At 39.0% G+C, this 24620-nt stretch overlaps 2 protein-coding genes across 2 annotated transcripts in view; both read right to left on the reverse strand.

Moving 5' to 3' along the window:
• LOC145485132 (uncharacterized) overlaps positions 1-24620 on the reverse strand; it is a 248317-nt gene that overhangs the window by 148567 nt on the left and 75130 nt on the right. The window lies entirely within an intron of this gene.
• On the reverse strand, positions 221-20553 carry LOC145485669 (uncharacterized). Its single transcript, XM_081464303.1, has 4 exons — positions 15531-20553; positions 11641-11722; positions 929-6721; positions 221-898 (listed from the first exon to the last, which is right to left on the reverse strand). Exons 1-4 carry the CDS (start codon positions 19988-19990, stop codon positions 329-331), a joined length of 10905 nt encoding a protein of 3634 aa, XP_081320429.1. The 5' UTR covers positions 19991-20553; the 3' UTR covers positions 221-328.

Raw genomic sequence — 24620 nt, forward strand, 5'->3', positions numbered from 1 at the left:
GCAGATGATGAATACAGTTTGTTTCTTGAACTGAAGGTATACGCGCCCTATCATCTCTTAAACGTAAGTACCAAATGTTAGGTAGATAAATCACAAGAATAAGGGATCTGATTGCCTTACAAGAAAGTTTTTTGTTAAAAGAAAACATTTTCTCAGTAATTGGAATTGAAAATATGTTGATACACTGTAGCTGCTTTACATACAACACAGCTAGATTTTGCCCTTTTAAACACAAAAGCAGAAACTGAAAGTAGCGTTCTTTTAAGTAATATTGCTAACCAACGCAGCACATTCCTAAAATCTTTTCTTCGCTAGTAGAAACATACCTTTATTTTTCAAACACAAATGTGACGTCGTCTCCAATCAGCATAAACGGTGCCCACCTGGAAACCTTGGTAAAGCCGTGATCTCTCAACCACTTCATGGCCGCGTGAAGAGATACACTGGCACTTTCTCCACGAACAAGGTGCTCGTAAAAGCGACTCATCAACTTCTTTGTTGTACTGTCGTCTAGAGCCCACAGTGCCACCAACACTGAGCGTGCACCGGCTCCTAGAAACGCGCGAGCGATTCCAACAACTCCCTCGGCTCTAATTTGTCCACGGTCACTGTGACAACAGCTTAGTACCACCAGTTTAGCTCGCACTTTCACTTTTGAAATGTCGGACACTTTCAAAAGGTAGTCGTCTTCTAGTGGAACCCCGGTGGTGGAACGTGGAGGAGAAAGAGCAATTTCTCCTCTTTCAGCATTACCATGTGCAGCAATATGTATCAGACTCACTGAATTTAGCTTCTCAAGTACCGCTTGCTTGGTTGCGTCCTGTCCTAACAAAGGCCAAACGCCCAGCCGTCGTGCGATCATCTCTGCTTCCTTTCTTGCACCAGGCAAAGGTACGAACTTTTTATTGACTTCTTCTCTGTAAATCACCACACCAACATCAGGATCACCCACTACCAGAGCACCAGTCTGACAGTGATAGTCTGCAGGACTGTCCTGAATGAGCTTCAGAGTCGACAAAGAAGGAACCACGCGGATTCTGAAACGCTCCGATAAATATTTCCCACTTCCATTGAGTAAAGCTGGAAATGGAACACGGTACAGGTTGCGATCAGGAACAATGATGATTTCAGGTTGATCAAGTAAGTCGGATACAGGATTGACGAGCAGTTCGTAGAACAAAGTTAGACTCGGTTCGGGATCATCCGTATTCCCAGGCTTATCTTGTCGCAAAGTTGTGAGGTTCTCTTCTTGACAAGATTCAGGATTTGTTTCAATGTCATTGCCATTCAAGGAGCGATCTTCGCACACCCCCTCGGGTAAATTGCCAAAGTCTTGGAAGCTTTCAGCCATGATAGCAAAAAATTTATCCAAATTTTCAGCAACCTTTGTTAATCTTGTGTAAAGAGTCTTTTTATCCACATCAAGGTTTCGGAACTGAATGACTCCGCTTGTCTTGAGAATCCACAAAAACACTGTTTGTTCAAAATAAGAAATGTACAGACAAGTAGAGTTACTTTCTTTCTTCATGACATTTTCAACAACAACCCATGATTGCGGGTCAGCTGATATACGATTTTCAACAGAGTACTGAGTTGCCATCAAGTCCGCTAAGGCTCTAGCTCGTCCAAGCTCTGCAACATAAAGAGCATCCTTAGGATTTCCAGCGAGACGAAACAATTCACTGAGCAGCCGATAGGGAAAAACATGCTTGTCTGCAAAGCATATCTTAATTTGATCGCTGCCTTGAAGAAAACCTCGCATTTTTTCGGATTTTTCAATACTTCGTAACAAAAAGGAATGAGCTTCCTGAAAATTGTGTTGTCCTAACTTCGTCAGTGAAAGATGACAATAGCAAGAAAACTCAATTTCAGCTTCTCCAATATTTTCACTCATGGAGAGTGCCTTGTCAAGATATTCCTCGGCCATGTCATGTTCACCGCCAGATTGAAACACTTTCCCAAGGCTGAGGTAGCTTGATGCTTCTAATCTTCTGTTACCAATTTCAACTGCAATCGCAAGTCCTTTCTCGAAGCAGGCTTTAGCTTTATCTTTATCACCAAGGGATTCGTGAAAAGACCCTTCTGTTAAGTGATATTGTGCTTGTCCTTCTTTATCACCAATTTTCATGATGATCTCAAGCGCATTATCACAAGATAATTTACTCTGCCTATATTCCCTAAGATCAAGAAACACAGTTGCCAGGGATAGGTAGGTGCATGCTTGGTTTGTCTGGTTACCAATTTCCCTACTGATCGCAAGTGCTTTTTCATAATATTCTTTAGCCTTGACATATTCACCGAGACAACGAAACACATTTCCTAAGTTTCCATACCATGTTCCTTCTCCTTCTCTGTCACCAATTTCCATGCTGATCGCAAGTGCTTTTTCATAATATTCTTTAGCCTTGACATATTCACCGAGACAACGAAACACATTTCCTAAGTTTCCATACCGTGTTCCTTCTTTCGCTCTGTCACCAATTTCCATGCTGATCGCAAGTGCTTTTTCATAATATTCTTTAGCCTTGACATATTCACCGAGACAACGAAACACAGTTGCTAAGTTTCCATACCATGATCCTTCATTCGCTCTGTCACCAATTTCCATGCTGATCGCAAGTGCTTTTTCATAATATTCTTTAGCCTTGACATATTCACCGAGACAACGAAACACAGTTGCTAAGTTTCCATACCATGATCCTTCATTCGCTCTGTCACCAATTTCCATGCTGATCGCAGGTGCTTTTTCATAATATTCTTTAGCCTTGACATATTCACCGAGAGAAAAAAACACAGTTCCTAAGTTTCCATAAGATGTTCCTTCATTCGCTCTGTCACCAATTTCCATGCTGATCGCAAGTGCTTTTTCATAATATTCTTTAGCCTTGACATATTCACCGAGACAACGAAACACAGTTGCTAAGTTTCCATACGATGATCCTTCATTCGCTCTGTCACCAATTTCCATGCTGATCGCAAGTGCTTTTTCATAATATTCTTTAGCCTTGACATATTCACCGAGACAACGAAACACAGTTGCTAAGTTTCCATACGATGATCCTTCATTCGCTCTGTAACCAATTTCCATGCTGATCGCAAGTGCTTTTTCATAATATTCTTTAGCCTTGACATATTCACCGAGAGAACGAAACACAGTTGCTAAGTTTCCATACCATGATCCTTCATTCGCTCTGTCACCAATTTCCATGCTGATCGCAAGTGCTTTTTCATAATATTCTTTAGCCTTGACATATTCACCGAGACAGTAAAACACATTTCCTAAGATTCCATACAATGATCCTTCTGTCGCTCTGTCACCAATTTCCATGCTGCTCGCAAGTGCTTTTTCATAATATTCTTTAGCCTTGACATATTCACCGAGACAACGAAACACAGTTGCTAAGTTTCCATACCATGATCCTTCATTCGCTCTGTCACCAATTTCCATGCTGATCGCAAGTGCTTTTTCATAATATTCTTTAGCCTTGACATATTCACCGAGACAACGAAACACAGTTGCTAAGTTTCCATACCATGATCCTTCATTCGCTCTGTCACCAATTTCCATGCTGATCGCAAGTGCTTTTTCATAATATTCTTTAGCCTTGACATATTCACCGAGACAACGAAACACATTTCCTAAGTTTCCATACCATGTTCCTTCATTCGCTCTGTCACCAATTTCCATGCTGATCGCAAGTGCTTTTTCATAATATTCTTTAGCCTTGACATATTTACCGAGACAGTGAAACACATTTCCTAAGTTTCCATACGATGATCCTTCTGTCGCTCTGTCACCAATTTCCATGCTGCTCGCAAGTGCTTTTTCATAATATTCTTTAGCCTTGACATATTCACCGAGAGAACGAAACACAGTTGCTAAGTTTCCATACCATGATCCTTCATTCGCTCTGTCACCAATTTCCATGCTGATCGCAAGTGCTTTTTCATAATATTCTTTAGCCTTGACATATTCACCGAGACAGTAAAACACATTTCCTAAGATTCCATACAATGATCCTTCTGTCGCTCTGTCACCAATTTCCATGCTGCTCGCAAGTGCTTTTTCATAATATTCTTTAGCCTTGACATATTCACCGAGACAACGAAACACAGTTGCTAAGTTTCCATACCATGATCCTTCATTCGCTCTGTCACCAATTTCCATGCTGATCGCAAGTGCTTTTTCATAATATTCTTTAGCCTTGACATATTCACCGAGACAACGAAACACAGTTGCTAAGTTTCCATACCATGATCCTTCATTCGCTCTGTCACCAATTTCGATGCTGATCGCAAGTGCTTTTTCATAATATTCTTTAGCCTTGACATATTCACCGAGACAACGAAACACAGTTGCTAAGTTTCCATACCATGATCCTTCATTCGCTCTGTCACCAATTTCCATGCTGATCGCAAGTGCTTTTTCATAATATTCTTTAGCCTTGACATATTCACCGAGACAACGAAACACAGTTGCTAAGTTTCCATACGATGATCCTTCATTCGCTCTGTAACCAATTTCCATGCTGATCGCAAGTGCTTTTTCATAATATTCTTTAGCCTTGACATATTCACCGAGAGAACGAAACACAGTTGCTAAGTTTCCATACCATGATCCTTCATTCGCTCTGTCACCAATTTCCATGCTGATCGCAAGTGCTTTTTCATAATATTCTTTAGCCTTGACATATTCACCGAGACAGTAAAACACATTTCCTAAGATTCCATACAATGATCCTTCTGTCGCTCTGTCACCAATTTCCATGCTGCTCGCAAGTGCTTTTTCATAATATTCTTTAGCCTTGACATATTCACCGAGACAACGAAACACAGTTGCTAAGTTTCCATACCATGATCCTTCATTCGCTCTGTCACCAATTTCCATGCTGATCGCAAGTGCTTTTTCATAATATTCTTTAGCCTTGACATATTCACCGAGACAACGAAACACAGTTGCTAAGTTTCCATACCATGATCCTTCATTCGCTCTGTCACCAATTTCGATGCTGATCGCAAGTGCTTTTTCATAATATTCTTTAGCCTTGACATATTCACCGAGACAACGAAACACAGTTGCTAAGTTTCCATACCATGATCCTTCATTCGCTCTGTCACCAATTTCCATGCTGATCGCAAGTGCTTTTTCATAATATTCTTTAGCCTTGACATATTCACCGAGAGAACCAAACACAGTTGCTAAGTTTCCATACGATGATCCTTCATTCGCTCTGTCACCAATTTCCATGCTGATCGCAAGTGCTTTTTCATAATATTCTTTAGCCTTGACATATTCACCGAGACAACGAAACACATTTCCTAAGTTTCCATACCATGTTCCTTCATTCGCTCTGTCACCAATTTCCATGCTGATCGCAAGTGCTTTTTCATAATATTCTTTAGCCTTGACATATTTACCGAGACAGTGAAACACATTTCCTAAGTTTCCATACGATGATCCTTCTGTCGCTCTGTCACCAATTTCCATGCTGCTCGCAAGTGCTTTTTCATAATATTCTTTAGCCTTGACATATTCACCGAGACAACGAAACACAGTTGCTAAGTTTCCATACCATGATCCTTCATTCGCTCTGTCACCAATTTCCATGCTGATCGCAAGTGCTTTTTCATAATATTCTTTAGCCTTGACATATTCACCGAGACAACGAAACACAGTTGCTAAGTTTCCATACCATGATCCTTCATTCGCTCTGTCACCAATTTCGATGCTGATCGCAAGTGCTTTTTCATAATATTCTTTAGCCTTGACATATTCACCGAGACAACGAAACACAGTTGCTAAGTTTCCATACCATGATCCTTCATTCGCTCTGTCACCAATTTCCATGCTGATCGCAAGTGCTTTTTCATAATATTCTTTAGCCTTGACATATTCACCGAGAGAACCAAACACAGTTGCTAAGTTTCCATACGATGATCCTTCATTCGCTCTGTCACCAATTTCCATGCTGATCGCAAGTGCTTTTTCATAATATTCTTTAGCCTTGACATATTCACCGAGACAACGAAACACATTTCCTAAGTTTCCATACCATGTTCCTTCATTCGCTCTGTCACCAATTTCCATGCTGATCGCAAGTGCTTTTTCATAATATTCTTTAGCCTTGACATATTTACCGAGACAGTGAAACACATTTCCTAAGTTTCCATACGATGATCCTTCTGTCGCTCTGTCACCAATTTCCATGCTGCTCGCAAGTGCTTTTTCATAATATTCTTTAGCCTTGACATATTTACCGAAAGAAATGAACACAGTTCCTAGGCCTCCATAAGCCACTCCTTCTCCTCCCCTGTTACCAGTTTTTTGCATCATAGTGACCGCTCTCTCATAAAGTTCTTTTGCTTCAGCATACATAAATTGACTCTGATATGTCTGTGCCAGATTTATGCAAAGCATACCTTCTTGGACAGTATCACCACACTCGCGGAGAATGGTGAGAAGTTTCCAGCCGCACGCTATTGCATTTGAGTGATCGCTAACACGACGGTACGCCTCAAACATGGTATGATAGATTTTTCTGTAAATTGTTCGCTGTAATGGCTTCTTTACACTCAGCACTTTGTTACTGAGCAAAACTAAGCTTTCTCTGCATAACTCGATGGCTTTTAAGGCACGACTAGTGTTGAGAAGGAAATTTGCAACAACTATGGCTAAAAAGATAGCATGTAAAATTTCTTCTGCGTAGTTCATGACGTTTTCCTAAGTAAGTCTTGTAACTGAAAAATAAATCAAATAAGGCTGAGTGTGGAATTTTTGCCTTATTACGTAATAAGCTTCGTGAATAGCCATAATCGGGGACGGAGACCGTAAGCGCGCTCCATTTCTAGTATTGGGGCTGTCCCTGTATGATATGGGACAATTTTTCTATCTTTAGGACAAATTGCGCCATCATGTGCGGTACACGCGCGTACATGCTGCGAGGATTTTTGCGGATGCAGCGCGGGAAAATGGCGACCGAAATTCCCGAAATGTTTGATGCTTTTGGCCCACAAATCAGTACGTTCATGTCTGTTGGAATTTTGCTTGAGTGTTTTCGTCGTAAGCGGCTCCAGTAAGTAAGACAGTGTTTAATTTAGTTATGTCCAGCTTTATATCACTGACCAAGTTGTGTTCCGCTGCTTCTTTTATAGGCCTCCACATTACTCCGCTCTAAGTTTCACATATGTTGAAGATTAACAGCTTTTCCATAACACAGCAAAAAATTGTAAAAAAAAATGCTGCTCAGTACTGTTTGTGTAAAAATCCAATAAATTCTCTGTTGTCGATGAAGAAGAGCGCCAGCCAATAAAACATGACAAATTGGACTTCCGCATTTTCGTGTGAAAAGGTACATCGAACTGATATAGTATCTCTCGTTTTTAAATATGTTTAAGGTTGATAAATGTTTGAGAACATATTAAAAGCTTAGCTGAAAATATGTGAATACAGCAGAAATAATCAGCAAAGTTACGATGACGCTTTCTTTAACCAACTCGAATAACGATTTCGATTTCGTTGGTTGAGTTACCAAAACTCCTTGTCTATTTTAATTTATTTTCGCAGTGTAAAATTTTACTATGTTAAAGAAACACACAGGATGTTAGTAGCCTTTTGGCGTTGGTGAAAACTGTTGCAGCATCTCAGCACAAAAGATAACGAAAGATATCTTTGTCAAGATTTGTTGACAATTGAAAACACCGACTCGGATTTGAAAGTGCTCGCGCTGCACTATGCAAATGAGCTACTTAACGTACGCGTCAGACTTTCCTTTCAAAAACTTTTTCAAATTCGCCAAACAAACAGAAACAATAAGAAACTATCAAAACAGGGTTTGGTTATGATTAAACATTGTTTGGGAAACGCACAAATTAACTCGATACCAGGGTAAAGAGTTTTCTCGCATAACTTTTCTTTACAGAACAAATGCAAAATCTTACTCGTACAACCAGCGCGAGCAGATATTATCCATTCACAGCGCGAAATTTAAGACTTATTTTCGACCCTGAAATACTCACCTTTTCCGTTAGCTCAGAGCATAAAACTACATATTAGTGCCCTGGTTCTTATTCCCTGCCTTATTCCCTGCCATCGCTGTGAAAAATCTGCAAGAGAATCTCGCAACTCTCACCATTTTATCACACGTCACAACATCCACGCAAGAGCCCCCGACATGTGCGTGGATCCGCGCGGATATATGACGTCAGGATGACGCAACTTGTTCTAAAAATAGAAATATTGTTCCATATCATAGGTACGCGCGGATCCCAAGACTGACGGTCTCCGTCCCCGATTATGGCTCCTGGCCTTGTGTTATTACGAGGAAGGGTAGGGACTCGAAAAAGCCAAGTTTGAGCAAATTAGTATTCTGAACCTGTGCATTATACCTTTAGGTCTGATCGACTAAATAAATAAATGGTAAAATAGTGCTTGCTGTAAAAGTGCCGAATTCATTTCGGGTGTACAATTGCAAGTTCAATTTCTCAATTTTGTACTTGACATCTCCGAATCACTCAATCTATAAAATGTTGGAATGTACAAATCACCTTTGGAAACTTTTCATGAGTAAATTCATTCAGGTCCATTTGTGAATAAGCTTCTCAAACAGAGAGTTGAAGAATGACGTTTACGGTGAACGACAAATGAAAAAAATTGCGTCTTAACTTATTTTCTTTCTTTACCTATATATATAATCCTTAAATCGATCCAACACAAAAAGAGACAAACAAATGTTTCTAGTCACCGCAAATACTGATATTCTCTCAATATTTTTCCTACTTAGTGCAACTCGATCGTGAAAATTATAAAATTAAGGCTTACAATACAAGACAAGTTGTACTCACCTCACCAATCAGTTGAAATAAAAGCGTGAAGACCAACTTGTATTCCTTGCATAGAGTGATGTTTATTGTCAGGTTTGTTTTACACTGTTCGCTTTGGAAAGTAAAACACCGGATACCCGTAAATAATTCATAAAATCAGACCTTGCACGAGGAAATTAGAAAACGAAATTTTCAAGTGTCATTTTTTCACACTTTCCAAAAAAAACTGAAATTATGAAATGTTTGTTTTTAACCTATCTACGTGTATCATTTTTGATTTAATGTGAAATGGACTCACATAATCTTCCATCCTGAATTGTTTACATAAAAGGCATTAATTAGCGGTTTACAGATTACTGAAGTTATTCTGCTGTAGGTTAATTTCAATTTAAACTTATATGTTTTGCGTAACCCTTACTTTTAAAAAACGTTGTAAGACTTTTATCATAAATACATTTACATGCGCAAAAACATTTTTTCAAACGTATTTTAGTTAAATTTTCTCGAAAATATGATATAAATTTCAACTGGAACCTGTCACCTTGCAAAAAGCATTTCATTTTTTTTTTGTAAAAAGAATGATCCAAGTATTTTAGCATATTCAAAGAAGACAGATTGTCATATGACGTAAATATGACGTGAGGATGTAGACAACCCAACCACAACTTGAGTTTTCTTTTCGCATACTCTTTCGATTGAGAAGCGTAAAAAGACACGAGAACTAAAATAGTGAGGCGAACTCTAAGGGGGAGGAGTAGGGAGAGGAGGAGGGCAAGGGGGAGGGGGTTAGACGCGCGTCTAAGCGTTGAACTCGACTCACAGGACTCCCGTTCGGAATCATACTGGCGGAGCAATCCATGCTTAAAGTGATCCTTGTTGGTTTAAGCACCAACAAAACGATCAGGCAATGAAAACAGATTGTTTCGACAAAGCCCCACTTTCTCAAAAACATTAAATTAAAAGGAATGTATTTTCAACAAATTGTACCTTTCCGGTATGTTTCGACGGCATTTCAGGCAGTTTGGTCGAGCGATGGTTTCTATTCTGGCGAGATGCAGTCCAGTTAAAATACCCACTGAGACGAAATGAGTCTGATATGCCGCCGAAGCGCAGCAAAAAAGGTACGATTAGGTATTTACAGTACACAAATTCCGTCATCCAGCGTTATATCATATCAGTGATTTAATATTGCAAGTTATCATGCCCAGAGGGTATCAATGGGGTGGTGGCTTTTACTGCTAGTTAAGAGAATTAAGAGTTGATTTATTTTTCTTACGGTTAGCAGAAATCTTAATCAGAAATTTATTTCCACTGTTTTAAAAAGTTATAAATTAACCTTCAGAGTTTAAAACAGTTAATTTGATTACTGTAAAACATAGTTAAGGTCTTAGTACCATTCCAGGACGGAGAACGGTATTGTTATAAAAATTGTAGACTAATAAAGCTTACAAGCCACAAGACAAGGCACAAAATGTCTTGACAAGAGATCTTGAGACTTTCACTTTCGTGGCTAAAATGTTTTTACCGTTAACATTTTCTACGGCTAACGGTTGACTTAACAATTTTTTCGCCTAACGGTTAAATTTTGACTCGTTTTACGGCTAACGGTAATCGCCATCGAGAGCCTCTGCCCAGGACAGTAGACACGGCTTCTGAATTGCGAATCTGGCTACGGTATGATTGTACCTCAAAAATAATTTCGCCCAATTGACTATATTCTCATCACCCGTCTGCTTAAGAGCACACTAATATTGTTAGGAGAAATCAGATATTGGTCAACCTGACGCGTCTTAAAACAGCACAGTCACAAATGATGATGCCTGCAGCCAAGAGCGGATGATCCATGAACCTCTTCCGGGGTGAATTATCCTAAATCTATAGAGTGTCTTCACGCCGCGGACGTCATCAAATTCTCAAATCCAAAACTAAAGAGCCCCCAAAGGTTTTGTCCTCATCAGGCATAGGAAGTACTAAATTTATATCTGTTTACAACTTTTCAGCTCAATAGGGTCCTTCGGTTGGAAACCAGCGCATTTTGAATTTCGAAGTCATGGCGGTACGTGACATGAAGCTAAGATCACGTTTGTCGAAAAATATACACTTATCTCGTGATTTTTAGCCATTTTAGGAGTTAAAGTATTAGGAAAAGTGCTTTTGTAGATGTTTTTTTGGTTTGGATCAGATAGTCAGTTGTCTAGATAGCCAATGTAAGTTCCAGATGTCTTTCCGGCCGCCATATTGGAGGAGTAAGGAGGTCCTCCAGTATGGTGGCTCCATACCAGGCACTTTAATTTTGTGCGGAACATTTCGACGAATATCTCAACTTTGGAACAACGCACACACCTTAAACTCGGAGAACTGTCTTCTTTATTTATCGTCTATAATATCACAATTTCTTGACTTTATCCACTTTTATTGCGTGACAATGCACACACTCTATTGACAGGGAGTGGCTATTGTAATCGCTTAGATGCCTGACTGAGATAACATTGTCGCATCTGTTGGTTTTATTTTCGTGAGGTCGCTGAAACTGAAACAATATGCGAAAAAAATCTGGTTGCCACGACATATGAGGTCACCAAAATGTGACGACGTAATATGACACAAGCGTGACGTGCACCGAAACTGAAAATAGATTTCAAAAATTTTGCACCGGGAAGTGCGAATCGTTCTCTTAAACCGCCCTGACTTGTTGCAGCAAAAAACGTAAAACAAATTAAAGCTTGCTTTTAAACAAAGTGCAGGATGATACAACGCAAATAGATTTTCATGCACAAGGATACGATTGTTCCAAAGCTTGAAGAAGAGTTCATTGGTCACCTGTATTGGTGGTTTCACTCCGACACCGTCAGGAATACAGAAAGATATACGGCCTGATTCTGTGCCAATAGCAAAATAATATCTAAAAAGACCATAAACATAGACATCATCAACACCTTAAAATCGCTATACCTTACTACTGGATAAAATGTCTGAGTAACTTTTGCTGGGCTAACGTTGGTTCTCTCAGTAAATGGTCTATAGACAAATGCCCCATTCATACCAACTTAACAAGTTTAACTAAATCAGGTTTAGGTTTTTCCAATTTGTCGACTACGTTTTGAATTCATTTTGAAAAGTCAACTGAATTTCAAACCACCTTGCTTACATACTTTTACCGGCTAGGTTTTTACTTTGTTAATCAATTTGCGGGGTGTGTACGGCATGAGCAACCGAACTTAAGGAAGTTTGCTCGAAAATTTTTCAACATTGATTTTTTTTCTAAAACTTTTACCACTGTAAGATGATGAGTTAGTTATGTCAGAAATTTAAAAAAAAGGGGGGGTCACCGACTTCGTTTTGGAGAGAATATGCCCGGAAGAACAAACTAAATCTGAAAAAATTGGGCTTCGTTAGCGAATAAGGCCACAGTGTCTGTAAGCCCAAAAATATTGCAATTAGATCTTTGAAGTGAGATGTGAAGTGATTTGATTTGCACTCGCCAAATGTTTGCCTCGCAGAAATCATGAAAATTATTAATGATAATGCTCTAGTTGATAGAAAAGACAATTATAGTAAATCTTCTGTTCTGTTCTAACACAGTTTCTGACAATGTTTGTTGTTGTGGCTGGCTTTTTTAGAGTGGAGAGGAGTGGAGGATTGTGATACCATACGTTTTGTTGTTATTTATGTTTTAGTTCAATAACGAAGCGTGCGAAGTCTAAAAATATAGAATGCAAATTATTGGAACCCCGCGAGAGTCAGACAACATAAGCGTGTTCTGAGTGAAATAAGAGGAAAATGAACGCCAAACTTTCGTTTTAAAAACTGTTTTAGGAACACTTGCTTAGGCGCTTGAAAAAGCGTCAAATCTTCCAATATTCCGTTTTGTTTGTCTGAGTTTGTCTGAGTTATGACGTCACTCGCGCGCTTCGCTATTTAACACTTACTTAGGAAATGCTGATCAGAAGGGGAAAGCTATGGGAATTTTCATATCCTTTGGGGCCTTGGCACGAGCGATTGGTCCCGACGTGAGCTGTACAGGTAAGTGGTCCGTTCTGATTAACAGTCCAGTTGGACTGCATGCGAAGTTACTAGTCGCCACCTTATTTCATACATTAACTAGAGATACTACGTGTTTCCCTTAAGAACAACATAAAGATGACGACAGAAAAGCTGAATGACATCTAGTGAAAAATGACTGTAGATTTTACCTTTGAAAGTCCCAATTGTCAGGATCTGTTGAGAACGCCTGTGGCTGTTAAAAATAGCTCAGGCTAATGATGTATAGCAGCGTTCAATTCCAAATGGGAATACGAAAAATTCGCCGCCGTCGTTCGCGTTCCCTAGACTACGCAAACTTAGTCATTTTGCCCAGAGTGGCTCCACATGTACGCACATGTACAGCCATTGTTGTTCTCATTATACACTCTTGTGTTTGGTGCGTTAACTTCCTGAATGCGTCCGTCCATGTATTCTTCTTTTTTGTCGCCTCGCCTGTTTATTGATTACTGTTTTTTACTTGTTTGTTTGTCTGCTAGTTTATTTATTTCTTTTCTATCTTTATTTAGTGAACGCATAATTCATTCATACTCTGTTTGTGTCCCTCAGTCTACTGGTGTGTAGGGCCCTTCTGGTGTTACTTTGTTGGCGCTCTCCTGTTTATGCTCCCCATGAGGATCTTGGTAAAGTTACCAGCTTAACAAGAGTCAAGCAAGATAGTTTTCATTTTTCAAGAAACAGATCAAGATACGTTGTGTTGTTCTGGAGTCAGTCTTTATGACGCAAGCTGGAATAGCTCGTAATTGGTAATTCCTAAACAAGTATTTGGCCCCGAAGACTACATAATTAATTTCTTACCTCATTGCAGCTAAATTTTGCAAGAACCAGGTGACACTTTCATTGCTTGCTATCGTCGAAGTTGCACAAATCGATGTAAAAAGTTGTAAAACACAAAACTAAGAAAGAAATGGGCAGGTGGTCAACTCGTGTCACGCAATATATTTTTTACATGTTACTGTTGTAATATGCTTCTTCTTAAGCAATAGGTATTGAAGCGGGCAATACTCGTATGTACAATAATTGTGATAATAAAAGCTTCATACTTAGATGTAGTTTTTATTTTTTATTTATTTATTTTTTTTATTTTGGTAGTTGGCATTGTGAGAACGAAATGTTAAAATGCGGACAAAAAAACAAAAATAAATGAGAATATATGAAAGATCGTATATTTGAATTGGGGAATCTTGCTATGACGAACTACAAAATAACACAAAGCAATGCAATGCAATGTAATACAATAGAAATTTATTGTGTAATACTCTTAGCTATATATGAGGTGTGACATCGCATGAAAGATAAGATGACACAAAAGTATTCCAGAGAAAATCAAATTAAAAGTAATATTATAATTATGATATGCGTTAATGTTTTAAAATATCTATATATAAACAAGAATCATGAAATACAATCTAAAATAATCACACGTTATGCTAAAAAGTATAAACACCTCGGGTGTGGCTCAAGCTATATTTTACCCCTTAAAGATGCAACATCTAAAAAAGGCAAATCAGAACTTTCGTGACAATTTCATTCAAGACTTTCTTCTGTGAAGAGGTTTAAGTACTTCCATGACTGGTCGATTTAAACCACTTACACACAGTAAGATGAAATTTTTACAAACCCTCAGAATTCAATGATTGCTGAGCAAATTGGCCCAAGTGTTGAAAAAAGTTCGCAAGAAAATTCCCTAAAAGAGACAACATAAAACATCCCCGCCTCTTTCACTTGGGGACCCCTCCGTCCGCCCCATCGAACTGAAAAACTTTGCATCAATGTTAGGTAACAAAGTCGCTCGACAGATCCTAGCCTTTTTGAGAGATATGCGTGATTAATTTCGACAACAACATTTAAAAAATTCGTTTGCAACCACGGCAAAAAAAAAAAAAAACAAAAAAAAAACGTTCGTTTCTCTACTGCTTCTGTGAAAAAAGAAAAACAGTTGTACTTGTATTAGACAACGGCAACGAAAGAAAATCAAAGCAAACTTGTCTTTTCTATTTCCAATGTCCTTGCAGAAGTTTCTTGGTTCATTTCTTGATGTTTAATTTCTATGGAATACTCCACTGACGAAATCTTTGCTTCCTAAGACAACAAAAAAGAACAATTTGAAGATATTATCTTGAAGTCTCCTAACCATTGCATAACATTAATTTCTTTTTAGCAGAGAATAAAGCCTGAAAAAAAAAAAAAAAAAAAAAAAAATTGAGGCAATAGTTAAGCTTGAACGGGATTCAAAACTATGACCGCTACTATATCGGTGCAGTGCTTTACCAACTGAGTTATCAAGTCAACTGTGAGCTGATCGATTATTTGTGTGTTCATTGTCGTAATATATTCGCAGATGATGAATACAGTTTGTTTCTTGAACTGAAGGTATACGCGCCCTATCATCTCTTAAACGTAAGTACCAAATGTTAGGTAGATAAATCACAAGAATAAGGGATCTGATTGCCTTACAAGAAAGTTTTTTGTTAAAAGAAAACATTTTCTCAGTAATTGGAATTGAAAATATGTTGATACACTGTAGCTGCTTTACATACAACACAGCTAGATTTTGCCCTTTTAAACACAAAAGCAGAAACTGAAAGTAGCGTTCTTTTAAGTAATATTGCTAACCAACGCAGCACATTCCTAAAATCTTTTCTTCACTAGTGGAAACATACCTTTATTTTTCAAACACAAATGTGACGTCGTCTCCAATCAGCATAAACGGTGCCCACCTGGAAACCTTGGTAAAGCCGTGATCTCTCAACCACTTCATGGCCGCGTGAAGAGATACACTGGCACTTTCTCCACGAACAAGGTGCTCGTAAAAGCGACTCATCAACTTCTTTGTTGTACTGTCGTCTAGAGCCCACAGTGCCACCAACACTGAGCGTGCACCGGCTCCTAGAAACGCGCGAGCGATTCCAACAACTCCCTCGGCTCTAATTTGTCCACGGCCACTGTGACAACAGCTTAGTACCACCAGTTTAGCACGCACTTTCACTTTTGAAATGTCGGACACTTTCAAAAGGTAGTCGTCTTCTAGTGGAACCCCGGTGGTGGAACGTGGAGGAGAAAGAGCAATTTCTCCTCTTTCAGCATTACCATGTGCAGCAATATGTATCAGACTCACTGAATTTAGCTTCTCAAGTACCGCTTGCTTGGTTGCGTCCTGTCCTAACAAAGGCCAAACGCCCAGCCGTCGTGCGATCATCTCTGCTTCCTTTCTTGCACCAGGCAAAGGTACGAACTTTTTATTGACTTCTTCTCTGTAAATCACCACACCAACATCAGGATCACCCACTACCAGAGCACCAGTCTGACAGTGATAGTCTGCAGGACTGTCCTGAATGAGCTTCAGAGTCGACAAAGAAGGAACCACGCGGATTCTGAAACGCTCCGATAAATATTTCCCACTTCCATTGAGTAAAGCTGGAAATGGAACACGGTACAGGTTGCGATCAGGAACAATGATGATTTCAGGTTGATCAAGTAAGTCGGATACAGGATTGACGAGCAGTTCGTAGAACAAAGTTAGACTCGGTTCGGGATCATCCGTATTCCCAGGCTTATCTTGTCGCAAAGTTGTGAGGTTCTCTTCTTGACAAGATTCAGGATTTGTTTCAATGTCATTGCCATTCAAGGAGCGATCTTCGCACACCTCCTCGGGTAAATTGCCAAAGTCTTGGAAGCTTTCAGCCATGATAGCAAAAAATTCATTCAAATCTTCAGCAACCTTTGTTAATCTTGTGTAAAGAGTCTTTTTATCCACATCAAGGTTTCGGAACTGAATGACTCCGCTTGTCTTGAGAATCCACAAAAACACTGTTTGTTCAAAATAAGAAATGTACAGACAAGTAGAGTTACTTTCTTTCTTCATGACGTTTTCAACAACAACCCATGATTGCGGGTCAGCTGATATACGATTTTCAACAGAGTACTGAGTTGCCATCAAGTCCGCTAAGGCTCTAGCTCGTCCAAGCTCTGCAACATAAAGAGCATCCTTAGGATTTCCAGCGAGACGAAACAATTCACTGAGCAGCCGATAGGGAAAAACATGCTTGTCTGCAAAGCATATCTTAATTTGATCGCTGCCTTGAAGAAAACCTCGCATTTTTTCGGATTTTTCAATACTTCGTAACAAAAAGGAATGAGCTTCCTGAAAATTGTGTTGTCCTAACTTCGTCAGTGAAAGATGACAATAGCAAGAAAACTCAATTTCAGCTTCTCCAATATTTTCACTCATGGAGAGTGCCTTGTCAAGATATTCCTCGGCCATGTCATGTTCACCGCCAGATTGAAACACTTTCCCAAGGCTGAGGTAGCTTGATGCTTCTAATCTTCTGTTACCAATTTCAACTGCAATCGCAAGTCCTTTCTCGAAGCAGGCTTTAGCTTTATCTTTATCACCAAGGGATTCGTGAAAAGACCCTTCTGTTAAGTGATATTGTGCTTGTCCTTCTTTATCACCAATTTTCATGATGATCTCAAGCGCATTATCACAAGATAATTTACTCTGCCTATATTCCCTAAGATCAAGAAACACAGTTGCCAGGGATAGGTAGGTGCATGCTTGGTTTGTCTGGTTACCAATTTCCCTACTGATCGCAAGTGCTTTTTCATAATATTCTTTAGCCTTGACATATTCACCGAGACAACGAAACACATTTCCTAAGTTTCCATACCATGTTCCTTCTCCTTCTCTGTCACCAATTTCCATGCTGATCGCAAGTGCTTTTTCATAATATTCTTTAGCCTTGACATATTCACCGAGACAACGAAACACATTTCCTAAGTTTCCATACCGTGTTCCTTCTTTCGCTCTGTCACCAATTTCCATGCTGATCGCAAGTGCTTTTTCATAATATTCTTTAGCCTTGACATATTCACCGAGAGAAAAAAACACAGTTCCTAAGTTTCCATAAAATGATCCGTCATTCGCTCTGTCACCAATTTCCATGCTGATCGCAAGTGCTTTTTCATAATATTCTTTAGCCTTGACATATTCACCGAGAGAAAAAAACATATTTCCTAAGTTTCCATACGATGATCCTTCATTCGCTCTGTCACCAATTTCCATGCTGATCGCAAGTGCTTTTTCATAATATTCTTTAGCCTTGACATATTCACCGAGACAGTGAAACACATTTCCTAAGTTTCCATACAATGATCCTTCATTCGCTCTCTCACCAATTTCCATGCTGATCGCAAGTGCTTTTTCATAATATTCTTTAGCCTTGACATATTCACCGAGAGAAAAAAACACATTTCCTAAGTTTCCATACCATGATCCTTCATTCGCTCTGTCACCAATTTCCATGCTGATCGCAAGTGCTTTTTCATAATATTCTTTAGCCTTGACATATTCACCGAGACAGTGAAACACATTTCCTAAGTTTCCATACAATGATCCTTCATTCGCTCTGTCACCAATTTCCATGCTGATCGCAAGTGCTTTTTCATAATATTCTTTAGCCTTGACATATTCACCGAGAGAAAAAAACACATTTCCTAAGTTTCCATACCATGATCCTTCATTCGCTCTGTCACCAATTTCCATGCTGATCGCAAGTGCTTTTTCATAATATTCTTTAGCCTTGACATATTCACCGAGACAGTAAAACACATTTCCTAAGTTTCCATACAATGATCCTTCATTCGCTCTGTCACCAATTTCCATGCTGATCGCAAGTGCTTTTTCATAATATTCTTTAGCCTTGACATATTCACCGAGACAGTGAAACACATTTCCTAAGTTTCCATACCATGATCCTTCATTCGCTCTGTCACCAATTTCCATGCTGATCGCAAGTGCTTTTTCATAATATTCTTTAGCCTTGACATATTCACCGAGAGAACGAAACACATTTCCTAAGTTTCCATACGATGATCCTTCATTCGCTCTGTCACCAATTTCCATGCTGATCGCAAGTGCCTTTTCATAATATTCTTTAGCCTTGACATATTCACCGAGACAACGAAACACATTTCCTAAGTTTCCATACCATGATCCTTCATTCGCTCTGTCACCAATTTCCATGCTGATCGCAAGTGCTTTTTCATAATATTCTTTAGCCTTGACATATTCACCGAGACAACGAAACACAGTTGCTAAGTTTCCATACGATGATCCTTCTGTCGCTCTGTCACCAATTTCCATGCTGATCGCAAGTGCCTTTTCATAATATTCTTTAGCCTTGACATATTCACCGAGACAACGAAACACAGTTGCTAAGTTTCCATACCATGATCCTTCATTCGCTCTGTCACCAATTTCCATGCTGATCGCAAGTGCTTTTTCATAATATTCTTTAGCCTTGACATATTCACCGAGACAACGAAACACATTTCCTAAGTTTCCATACAATGATCCTTCATTCGCTCTGTCACCAATTTCCATGCTGATCGCAAGTGCTTTTTCATAATATTCTTTAGCCTTGACATATTCACCGAGACAGTGAAACACATTTCCTAAGTTTCCATACGATGATCCTTCTGTCGCTCTGTCACCAATTTCCATGCTGATCGCAAGTGCTTTTTCATAATATTCTTTAGCCTTGACATATTTACCGAGACAGTGAAACACATTTCCTAAGTTTCCATACGATGATCCTTCTGTCGCTCTGTCACCAATTTCCATGCTGCTCGCAAGTGCTTTTTCATAATATTCTTTAGCCTTGACATATTTACCGAGAGAAATGAACACAGTTCCTAGGCCTCCATAAGCCACTCCTTCTCCTCCCCTGTTACCAGTTTTTTGCATCATAGTGACCGCTCTCTCATAAAGTTCTTTTGCTTCAGCATACATAAATTGACTCTGATATGTCTGTGCCAGATTTATGCAAAGCATACCTTCTTGGACAGTATCACCACACTCGCGGAGAATGGTGAGAAGTTTCCAGCCGCACGCTATTGCATTTGAGTGATCGCTAACACGACGGTACGCCTCAAACATGGTATGATAGATTTTTCTGTAAATTGTTCGCTGTAATGGCTTCTTTACACTCAGCACTTTGTTACTGAGCAAAACTAAGCTTTCTCTGCATAACTCGATGGCTTTTAAGGCACGACTAGTGTTGAGAAGGAAATTTGCAACAACTATGGCTAAAAAGATAGCATGTAAAATTTCTTCTGCGTAGTTCATGACGTTTTCCTAAGTAAGTCTTGTAACTGAAAAATAAATCAAATAAGGCTGAGTGTGGAATTTTTGCCTTATTACGTAATAAGCTTCGTGAATAGCCATAATCGGGGACGGAGACCGTAAGCGCGCTCCATTTCTAGTATTGGGGCTGTCCCTGTATGATATGGGACAATTTTTCTATTTTTAGGACAAATTGCGCCATCATGTGCGGTACACGCGCGTACATGCTGCGAGGATTTTTGCGGATGCAGCGCGGGAAAATGGCGACCGAAATTCCCGAAATGTTTGATGCTTTTGGCCCACAAATCAGTACGTTCATGTCTGTTGGAATTTTGCTTGAGTGTTTTCGTCGTAAGCGGCTCCAGTAAGTAAGACAGTGTTTAATTTAGTTATGTCCAGCTTTATATCACTGACCAAGTTGTGTTCCGCTGCTTCTTTTATAGGCCTCCACATTACTCCGCTCTAAGTTTCACATATGTTGAAGATTAACAGCTTTTCCATAACACAGCAAAAAATTGTAAAAAAAAAATGCTGCTCAGTACTGTTTGTGTAAAAATCCAATAAATTCTCTGTTGTCGATGAAGAAGAGCGCCAGCCAATAAAACATGACAAATTGGACTTCCGCACTTTCGTGTGAAAAGGTACATCGAACTGATATAGTATCTCTCGTTTTTAAATATGTTTAAGGTTGATAAATGTTTGAGAACATATTAAAAGCTTAGCTGAAAATATGTGAATACAGCAGAAATAATCAGCAAAGTTACGATGACGCTTTCTTTAACCAACTCGAATAACGATTTCGATTTCGTTGGTTGAGTTACCAAAACTCCTTGTCTATTTTAATTTATTTTCGCAGTGTAAAATTTTACTATGTTAAAGAAACACACAGGATGTTAGTAGCCTTTTGGCGTTGGTGAAAACTGTTGCAGCATCTCAGCACAAAAGATAACGAAAGATATCTTTGTCAAGATTTGTTGACAATTGAAAACACCGACTCGGATTTGAAAGTGCTCGCGCTGCACTATGCAAATGAGCTACTTAACGTACGCGTCAGACTTTCCTTTCAAAAACTTTTTCAAATTCGCCAAACAAACAGAAACAATAAGAAACTATCAAAACAGGGTTTGGTTATGATTAAGCATTGTTTGGGAAAAGCACAAATTAACTCGATACCAGGGTAAAGAGTTTTCTCGCATAACTTTTCTTTACAGAACAAATGCAAAATCTTACTCGTGCAACCAGCGCGAGCAGATATTATCCATTCACAGCGCGAAATTTAAGACTTATTTTCGACCCTGAAAAACTCACCTTTTCCGTTAGCTCAGAGCATAAAACTACATATTAGAGCCCTGGTTCTTATTCCCTGCCTTATTCCCTGCCATCGCTGTGAAAAATCTGCAAGAGAATCTCGCAACTCTCACCATTTTATCACACGTCACAACATCCACGCAAGAGCCCCCGACATGTGCGTGGATCCGCGCGGATATATGACGTCAGGATGACGCAACTTGTTCTAAAAATAGAAATATTGTTCCATATCATAGGTACGCGCGGATCCCAAGACTGACGGTCTCCGTCCCCGATTATGGCCCCTGGCTTTGTGTTATTACGAGGAAGGGTAGGGACTCGAAAAAGCCAAGTTTGAGCAAATTAGTATTCTGAACCTGCGCATTATACCTTTAGGTCTGATCGACTAAATAAATAAATGGTAAAATAGTGCTTGCTGTAAAAGTGCCGAATTCATTTCGGGTGTACAATTGCAAGTTCAATTTCTCAATTTTGTACTTGACATCTCCGAATCACTCAATCTATAAAATGTTGGAATGTACAAATCACCTTTGGAAACTCTTCATGAGTAAATTCATTCAGGTCCATTTGTGAATAAGCTTCTCAAACAGAGAGTTGAAGAATGACGTTTACGGTGAACGACAAATGAAAAAAATTGCGTCTTAACTTATTTTCTTTCTTTACCTGTATATATAATCCTTAAATCGATCCAACACAAAAAGAGACAAACAAATGTTTCTAGTCACCGCAAATACTGATATTCTCTCAATATTTTTCCTACTTAGTGCAACTCGATCGTGAAAATTATAAAATTAAGGCTTACAATACAAGACAAGTTGTACTCACCTCACCAATCAGTTGAAATAAAAGCCTGAAGACCAACTTGTATTCCTTGCATAGAGTGATGTTTATTGTCAGGTTTGTTTTACACTGTTCGCTTTGGAAAGTAAAACACCGGATACCCGTAAATAATTCATAAAATCAGACCTTGCACGAGGAAATTAGAAAACGAAATTTTCAAGTGTCATTTTTTCACACTTTCCAAAAAAAACTGAAATTATGAAATGCTTGTTTTTAACCTATCTACGTGTATCATTTTTGATTTAATGTGAAATGGACTCACATAATCTTCCATCCTGAATTGTTTACATAAAAGGCATTAATTAGCGGTTTACAGATTACTGAAGTTATTCTGCTGTAGGTTAATTTCAATTTAAACTTATATGTTTTGCGTAACCCTTACTTTTAAAAAACGTTTTAAGACTTTTATCATAAATACATTTACATGCGCAAAAACATTTTTTCAAACGTATTTTAGTTAAATTTTCTCGAAAATATGATATAAATTTCAACTGGAACCTGTCACCTTGCAAAAAGCATTTCATTTTTTTTTTTGTAAAAAGAATGATCCAAGTATTTTAGCATATTCAAAGAAGACAGATTGTCATATGACGTAAATATGACGTGAGGATGTAGACAACCCAACCACAACTTGAGTTTTCTTTTCGCATACTCTTTCGATTGAGAAGCGTAAAAAGACACGAGAACTAAAATAGTGAGGCGAACTCTAAGGGGGAGGAGTAGGGAGAGGAGGAGGGCAAGGGGGAGGGGGTTAGACGCGCGTCTAAGCGTTGAACTCGACTCACAGGACTCCCGTTCGGAATCATACTGGCGGAGCAATCCATGCTTAAAGTGATCCTTGTTGGTTTAAGCACCAACAAAACGATCAGGCAATGAAAACAGATTGTTTCGACAAAGCCCCACTTTCTCAAAAACATTAAATTAAAAGGAATGTATTTTCAACAAATTGTACCTTTCCGGCATGTTTCGACGGCATTTCAGGCAGTTTGGTCGAGCGATGGTTTCTATTCTGGCGAGATGCAGTCCAGTTAAAATACCCACTGAGACGAAATGAGTCTGATATGCCGCCGAAGCGCAGCAAAAAAGGTACGATTAGGTATTTACAGTACACAAATTCCGTCATCCAGCGATATATGATATCAGTGATTTAATATTGCAAGTTATCATGCCCAGAGGGTATCAATGGGGTGGTGGCTTTTACTGCTAGTTAAGAGAATTAAGAGTTGATTTATTTTTCTTACGGTTAGCAGAAATCTTAATCAGAAATTTATTTCCACTGTTTTAAAAAGTTATAAATTAACCTTCAGAGTTTAAACAGTTAATTTGATTACTGTAAAACATAGTTAAGGTCTTAGTACCATTCCAGGACGGAGAACGGTATTGTTATAAAAATTGTAGACTAATAAAGCTTACAAGCCACAAGACAAGGCACAAAATGTCTTGACAAGAGATCTTGAGACTTTCACTTTCGTGGCTAAAATGTTTTTACCGTTAACATTTTCTACGGCTAACGGTTGACTTAACAATTTTTTCGCCTAACGGTTAAATTTTGACTCGTTTTACGGCTAACGGTAATCGCCATCGAGAGCCTCTGCCCAGGACAGTAGACACGGCTTCTGAATTGCGAATCTGGCTACGGTATGATTGTACCTCAAAAATAATTTCGCCCAATTGACTATGTTCTCATCACCCGTCTGCTTAAGAGCACACTAATATTGTTAGCAGAAATCAGATATTGGTCAACCTGACGCGTCTTAAAAACAGCACAGTGACAAATGATTATGCCTGCAGCCAAGAGCGGATGATCCATGAACCTCTTCCGGGGTGAATTATCCTAGATCTATAGAGTGTGTTCACGCCGCGTACGTCATCAAATTCTCAAATCCAAAACTAAAGAGCCCCCAAAGGTTTTGTCCTCATCAGGCATAAGAAGTACTAAATTTATATCTGTTTACAACTTTTCAGCTCAATAGCGTCCTTCGGTTGGAAACCAGCGCATTTTGAATTTCGGAGTCATGGCGGTGCGTGACATGAAGCTAAGATCACGTTTGTCGAAAAATATACACTTATCTCGTGATTTTTAGCCATTTTAGGAGTTAAAGTATTAGGAAAAGTGCTTTTATAGATGTTTTTTTGGTTTGGATCAGATAATCAGTTGTCTAGATAGCCAAAGTAAGTTCCAGATGTCTTTCGGGCCGCCATATTGGAGGACTAAGGAGGTCCTCCAGCATGGCGATTCCATACAAGGCACTATAATTTTGTGCGGAACATTTCGACGAATATCTCAACTTTGGAACAACGCACACACCGTAAACTCGGAGAACTGTCTTCTTTATTTATCGTCTATAATATCACAATTTCTTGACATTATCCACTGAATGGCTTTTACTTTTATTTTTTATTGCGTGACAATGCACTCACTCTATTGACAGGGAGTGGCTATTGTAAGCACTTAGATGCCTGACTGAGATAACATTGTCGCATC

The sequence above is a fragment of the Orbicella franksi genome, chromosome 4 (genome assembly GCF_964199315.1).
Source record: "Orbicella franksi chromosome 4, jaOrbFran1.1, whole genome shotgun sequence".
NCBI classification, from domain to species: Eukaryota; Metazoa; Cnidaria; class Anthozoa; order Scleractinia; family Merulinidae; genus Orbicella; species Orbicella franksi.